General features: G+C 41.2%; 1 protein-coding gene across 7 annotated transcripts in view; it reads right to left on the bottom strand.

Annotated features, from left to right (window-relative positions):
- Window positions 1–5,145: 5,145 nt before the first annotated feature.
- Window positions 5,146–7,334, bottom strand: part of PLAT (plasminogen activator, tissue type) — a 124,777-nt gene continuing 122,588 nt past the window's right edge. For all 7 annotated transcript variants that reach the window (XM_073588868.1, XM_073588865.1, XM_073588864.1 and 4 more), the window contains one exon: window positions 5,146–7,208. In XM_073588868.1, coding sequence (XP_073444969.1) covers window positions 7,041–7,208 — 168 coding nt within the window. In that variant the 3' untranslated portion in view covers window positions 5,146–7,040. The remainder of the gene's footprint in view (window positions 7,209–7,334) is intronic.

Genomic DNA, 7,334 nt, shown 5'->3' with positions numbered 1-7,334 from the left:
TGAACTCTTTATGCATCAAATGGCCAAGTTCTCCAAAAAATATGACATAGTTGTCATGGGAGATTTCAACTATCCAGACATTTGTTGGGAATCTCTCTCAGGCAAAACTAACAGGTCAAGGAAATTCTTATCCTCTCTTGCTGACAACTTTATCTTCCAAAAGGTAAGGGAGAAAACAAGGGGAACTGCTACCTTGGATCTAATCCTTATAAACAGGGAGGAAATGGTTGAGGAGGTAAAAGTGGCTGGGACCCTAGGAGGTAGCGACCATGCTATTTTAGAATTTTGGATAACTAGAGGCGGAAGACCTGTGAAGACTCAGACGTCAAGGTTAGATTTCAGAAAGGCAGATTTTAAGGGATTCAGAAAGAGAATTGGAGGGATCCAATGGCTGGATATCCTTAAAGACAAAAATGTCCAGGAAGGATGGGAAATCTTGAAAAATGAAATTCTCAAAGCACAGTTGTTAACAATTCCAAAAAGAGGGAAGAATAGGAAGCAGTTAAGGAAACCAGGATGGATGAACACAGAACTTAAGCACATGCTAAAAAGGAAGAAAAAAATGTTTATAAAATGGAAAGAGGGAGGCATATCTAAAGAAGAATATAATGCTGTCTGCAGAACCTGCAGGGCACAAATCAGATTAGCTAAAGCTGAAAATGAATTGAGGCTTGCAAGAGATGTCAAAAGCAATAATAAAGGATTTTGGGGATATGTCAAAAGTAAAAGAAAAGTCAAAGATGCTATAGGATTTTTACAGGATGAAAATGATGAAATGGTAAGACAGGATGTTGAGAAGGCTGAACTTTTAAATTCCTATTTTGCATCTGTTTTCTCTCAGAAAGGAAATGTAACATCAACTGTTATTCACTGTCCTATTAAGGGAATAGAAGAATCCAGGATATCTATAAACAGAAAGATAGTGAGGAAACACTTAGCTAGCCTAAATGAATTCAAGTCTCCAGGTCCAGATGAATTACACCCCAGAGTACTGAAGGAGATAGCAGAAGAAATTTTTGAACCCCTCTCTATAATCTTTGAAAATTCTTGGAGAACAGGAGAAGTGCCAGAAGACTGGAGAAGAGCAAATGTTGTTCCTATCTTCAAAAAGGGGAAGAAGGTGGACCCAGGTAACTATAGGCCAGTGAGTCTGACTTCTATACCAGGAAAGATCTTTGAACAAATTATTAAACAACACGTATGTCAATACCTGGATAAGAATGAAGTGATTAAACAGAGTCAGCATGGGTTTGTAACTAATAAGTCATGTCAGACTAACTTAATTTCCTTCTATGACGGTATCACTGATTGGGTGGATCAAGGAAATGCTGTAGATATAGTATATCTTGACTTCAGCAAAGCATTTGACAAAGTCTCTCATACAATCCTTATTGAAAAAATGATTAAGTATGGAATGGACAAGGCAACTGTTAGGTGGATTCATAACTGGCTTAGTGATCGGACCCAAAGAGTGGTCGTAAATGGCTGCACATCCAGTTGGAAGAATGTCTCAAGTGGGGTACCACAGGGCTCTGTCCTGGGCCCTGTATTGTTCAACATCTTTATCAACGATTTAGATGAAGGAATTGAGGGTAAACTGATTAAATTTGCTGATGACACAAAGCTAGGAGGGATAGCTAATACTAGAGAAGAGAGAGAGAGGATTCAAAAAGATTTAAATAAACTGGAGAAGTGGGCAGCAACTAACAGAATGGTTTTTAACAGGGAGAAATGCAAAGTACTACATCTGGGCAATAAAAATGGAAAAAGCATATATAGAATGGGAGGAATAGGGCTAAGTGACAGCACATGTGAAAAAGACTTGGGTATACTAATAGATCACAGACTGAATATGAGTCAACAGTGTGATGCAGCAGCAAAAAAGGCAAATGCAATTCTAGGATGTATTAACAGAAGCATACAGTCTAGATCACGTGAAGTCATTATTTCCCTCTACTCCTCTTTGGTCAGACCTCATCTGGAATATTGTGTCCAGTTTTGGGCACCACATTTTAAAAAAGACATCAACAAACTGGAGCAAGTTCAGAAAAGAGCGACCAGAATGGTGACCGGTCTGCAAACCCTGTCTTATGAGGAAAGGTTGCAGGATTTGGGAATGTTTAGTTTGCAAAAGAGAAGACTGAGAGGAGACTTAATAGCTGTCTACAAATATCTAAAGGGCTGTCACATTGTAGAAGGATCAACTTTATTCTCATTTGCACAAGGAAAGACTAGAAGCAATGGGATGAAACTGAATGGGAGGAGACACAGATAAGATATTAGAAAAAACTTTTTGACAGTTAGAGTGATCAATGAGTGGAACAGGCTGCCACGAGAAGTGGTGAGTTCTCCTTCAATGGAAGTCTTCAAACAGAGGCTGGACAGACATCTGACTGGGATGATTTAGCGAATCCTGCTTTGAGCAGGGGGTTGGACCAGATGGCCCAGGAGGTCCCTTCCAACTCTACGATTCTATGATTCTATGATTCTTCTACGAGATGTATCTTCTATCATGGAACTTTTTTCTACTTTGGCAAATGCTTGTCTGCAGCGCTGTAGAACTTACATCTGCACTGCAAACACCAGATGCCAGGAGAATCTGGATCCGGGGAGGGCGAGTAAAGCGCAGTTTATGCTTCAGAAACAAACTGCAGGCGGAGGGACAGGAGTTAAGTGTTAAGAGCTAACTTTCTGCACCATGGTATCTTTCTTGTGTGTTCGTTGATAGGTATATCTATAAATGTAAGACCGTGCACTCGGGCCAAGTTAAAAAAAAAAAAATGTACAAGTATGTACTTTATAATAAAACATTGAGTAAAAATGCCAACGAAAAAGACTTGGGGATATTGGTGGATAACAAAGTGACCGATGCCAGGCAGCTGCTGCCAAGGCGAATAAAATCCTGGGATGTAACAAAATAGGTCCGATGCTCATGACAAAGACGTAGTTTTGCATCTGTACAAGTCACTAGTACGGCCACACTGTGGAGACTTTGGTCTCCGGTGTATGCGAAGAACATAGCTGTGGGTGCAGAGAAGTGACCAAGGTTATAAAGGGATTTATAATATAAAGGGAATAGGAAGACAGGTTGCCAAATTTAGGACTAGATTTGGAAAAATAAATGCTTAGGGGCGACCTAACTACAAATGACTCCCATATCTATTTGGCATGGTCAAATATATTTGCTACTCAACATTGAAATAATAACACCAAGAAAGAAAAGTCGTGGAATTATGGAAATCGAAGGTTCGGTAGACATGTTAATGGGAAACAAACCTGTCTTCAAATCCAAATCTGACGATCCCCTGGGGGCAACGACATGAAGAGGCCTCCACAAGGGAATGACACACTGGTCCTAATCCTGGGATTTTGGTGTAGGGGAGCATACTGTAGCCAGACTTTTCATTCCAAACACACTAAGGTGGTTACATTGATTTGGCCGTGAAACCAGAGCACATCTGGGATGTCATTAGTTGGCAATTACAAAGGAGCTGCCAGCAGCGGATCTTGATGATTTTCCCAAGTGCATTCAGCGCAGAAAAGCATTTCTCAGACAACCAATAATAACCTCATTGATAGCAGAAGACTCTGTAAGTGTGGAGATTTCTGCATGTGGCATACTTAAAAAATAAATAAATCAAGATATTTGAACATTTTCTTTCCATTTTTTCATCATTTGCATATCAGTAACATGTCTATCCATCCTGTCATTTCCATAATCTCTCTGTTTCTGCCCACCCATTGCCTTCTATCTGTCCTCTACTTCTATGGTGCACACACCATTTATGATAGTAAGAATTTTTGGACACATAGAAGATAATGTCACTGCAGGATCCGACTGCAAAGTGTTTCTTTGTTGTCTGTTACTATGGAAACTTATAGCTCTGCCAAAGAGCTGTAGACACGACAATAGCAGATAATTTGCAAAGTTGTTCCTTTTTTAAAAAAATAAATAAATAAATAAAATGGTGGTTATAGCCGTAAAAACAATGACATACAGTAAAACTTTATTGGCATCATCATCATCCTACACTCCTTTATTAACATTGAATCAGAACTTCTAACATTTCACATCTATGTTTGGGGGGTGCTTTTATTATTACCATAATCAAGGCCAAAAAAATTATACAAAACTGCGTGACCAGATTGGAAATAGCCTTAAAAGGAATCTGTCAGTTGGTTTTTGTTATGTAGTCTGAGAGCAGCATGATGTAGGGGCTAAGATCCTGATTCCAGCTATGTATCACTTACTGTTGTTGTTTCAATAAAAATCAGTGTTTTATCAGCAGGAGATTATTACTACAGGACTAGATGTCTTGTGTCTCCTGGTCCAGCCACGCCCCCAGCACTGATTGGCAGCTTTTTGTCAATAATGTACACAGGAAGTGGCCAATCAGGCATGTGGGCGGGGTTGTACACAGCTCAGCATTCGACCTCTGCTCAATCTGCAGCAGAGAATTATGATTGTATCACAACTTCTGCACTTTATGACACATCACTGGAATCAGGGTCTATGCCCCTATATCAGATGAGGTAGCAAAAACCTGCTGACAGTTTCCCTTTAATTGATAATCAGATAACGCTTAAAAGCGGCAATTGAATAGGAATTTAGTAATCTATAATATCAGCTTAGATCTAGCTATTATGTCCTATTATAGGTGCCCTTCCTGTGCAGTAATTTAATATGCTGCTCACGGACTGGCCATTGTGTCCCCTTACAGCTTGGCCATTGTGTCCCCATACATAATAGATGACTGTCACCTGATCTGACAGCCTTCATCAGACATGGTCCAGTGTTGCTGTCCCTTATGTCTGCCTGACATCGCACACTGGTAGGAAACCCTCTTTTAAATTATTGCTAACAGTGGGCTTGTGACACATGTAGAGGGGGCTTGTGGTGACTTCTAAATTGAAATGACTCAAGGGAGGAACGTTTTCATAACTGAATGGGAAAAGTTGGCCAAAAGTCGCCAACTACTTAGGCCCTCGTTTACTCAAGTTTTTTTGCCAGTCGAGGGTCCACAAAACATTATTATTCATCCTGCACAGTCCTTTGGAGGACCAATAAAACCATCAAGAGTCACAACACTCTCCATTGAAGGAAAAAAATAAAAATCTAGCTCTGAGAATATGGCGAGACAAAAATAAATAATAAAAAAAAAGTTTTATTGTGCAAAATAGAAAAACATACAGAAACAATATAAATTGGGCATTGACATAATTCTACAGACTAATACAATTAATATTGCATTTATACCTGCTTTAAAAGCCATAAAAACTAAACTAACATTTCTCAATTGCTGTTTTTTTTTTCTATTCCCCTCCCCAAAAAAACTTATTTTATTTCAATACCTTTCTGGCCCCCAAAAAATAAAATAAAAATTGCTGTTGCCTCAATGCCCAAAGTAGCTGGATTCCTAAAGGGTTAATCTTCATGACTCCCATCATCATTGGAAGTACTAATAAAAGTCTTTCCATTATTCTGTCCAACTGACATACGAAGGTGGAATTCACCAATTAGACAGCCTGAATACACGTGGGAATTCCCTAACGAACAGGAAATCCCCACATGTATTCAGGCTGTCAAGTAGCCACAAATCATGCAGCTGCGGCAACAGACACTAAGTCTCCGAGCACGCCAAAATACTCGGAGACCACCCGAGCATGCTCGGGAAAACCCGAGCAACGAGTATACTCGCTCATCACTAATGGTAAGTGATTCAGTGTAACTGGGGAGATTTATTGTGGGGATGTTATGTGTGTGAGTGAAATTTAGTATGTGGCGAGGGAGGAGAAAGTTGAGGACACAAGTTTGGGGAGCAAGGAAGGGACAGGTGCAGACACAATATGGGGAGCAAGGGAGGAGATGGCATGAGGAAACAGTATGGGAGGATGGGTGCTGACACATCGTGAGTGGGAGATGGTGTGGACACAGTATGAGGAGCGAGGGGGTAATGTAAGAGGTGAGATGAGACTGGGGGGATGGGTTCGGACACAGTATGAGTAGCTAGGGAAAAAATGATTGAGGAGACAGTATGAGAAAGGAGGATGATGGTATGAGTAATACAAGTATGGTGAGTGAGGTGGAAGGGAGGTTTTCAGACACAATATGGGAGTGAAGGTGATGGGATGTGGGCAGACACAATATGGGAGTGAAGGTGATGGGATGTGGGTGGACACAATATGGGGTGTTGGTGGGATGTGTGAGAAGGCAGTATGGAGAGTGAGGGGGAAAATATAAGAGGAGACTGTATGGTTAGCAAGGGGGATGTGAGCAGAAACAGTATGAGGAGGTAGGAGGAAATGTGTAAGGAGACTATTGAGGGGAATAGTGTGAGGAGCCCGTATGGGGGAAGGAAGTGGGAGTGGACACAGAATAGAGACTATGCTGTGTGGAGGGTGGTAGCCTAGGGGGGCAGTGTAAGGGCACAGACAGGAGGGGACAGCATGCCAAGGAGGGGGAGTGGGCACAGTATAGGGACACGTTGTGAGAGGATAGTATGGCAGTAGGATTTTTTCATAGCGATGTATTATTAATATGATAGATTAGATATTTTCTGACTCTAGAGCCAACGTTACATTTTACTTACGGGATTCCATGCCAGTGCATGTAGGCATTCTCAACACCTAAACATTCCCATAGGGAATAATGGAGATGCATGGGATTGTTATTGTTTCCTATGGATATAATTCAGGTTTATGGCTGAATTTACCCATCGGTTTGGAAAATAAAACCAGATATTTTAATAGCGGATTACAATGTATCTTCCATAAAGTAGGTCCAAACAGATCGTTGTTCACCTTGGAGATTTTGCTAATTTGAACCCCCGGAAAAGGGATCGACCTCCAGATTAAAGCTCATCCAAGTCCTGCTCTGAGCTTCGTCCTTGGTCTTCATATGATTAAATATAGAATTATATAAATATTCATTCTACCTATTGCACAGCTGCATCTGACCCCGTGTATCAGTGGCGGGGGTCTTTGGCTCTGGCATTTCCAGCAGTGTCTCTAGTGGTCTCATTGGTAGTGTCTGGCAGGGCTCAGTTCAGCCGAATTCCTGTTTTTTGCTGTATCCAGTCTATATAGCGGGTCACTCGGGTGTAAACTCCGGGCTTATCCTTTATCCCGCACCCCTCACCCCAGCTGATGACGCCGATAAGGTGCATACGGCCGTTTATAGGGCACACAAGTGGCCCCCCAGAATCACCCTGCAGGGAAGGAAAATATCATTAATTAGTATGCCAGACATTATGGACTACTTTAGGATGAATACTGGCTGCTTGCTTTCAAAAACGGCGCCACTCTTGTCCACAGGATGTATGCGGTATTACAGA

This window comes from Dendrobates tinctorius, unplaced genomic scaffold, assembly GCF_039654945.1.
Source record: "Dendrobates tinctorius isolate UK_male_01 unplaced genomic scaffold, ASM3965494v1 ptg000104l, whole genome shotgun sequence".
NCBI classification, from domain to species: domain Eukaryota; kingdom Metazoa; phylum Chordata; class Amphibia; order Anura; family Dendrobatidae; genus Dendrobates; species Dendrobates tinctorius.
Note: the sequence above shows the minus strand (reverse complement) of the source record. Positions and strands in the feature narration are given on the sequence as shown.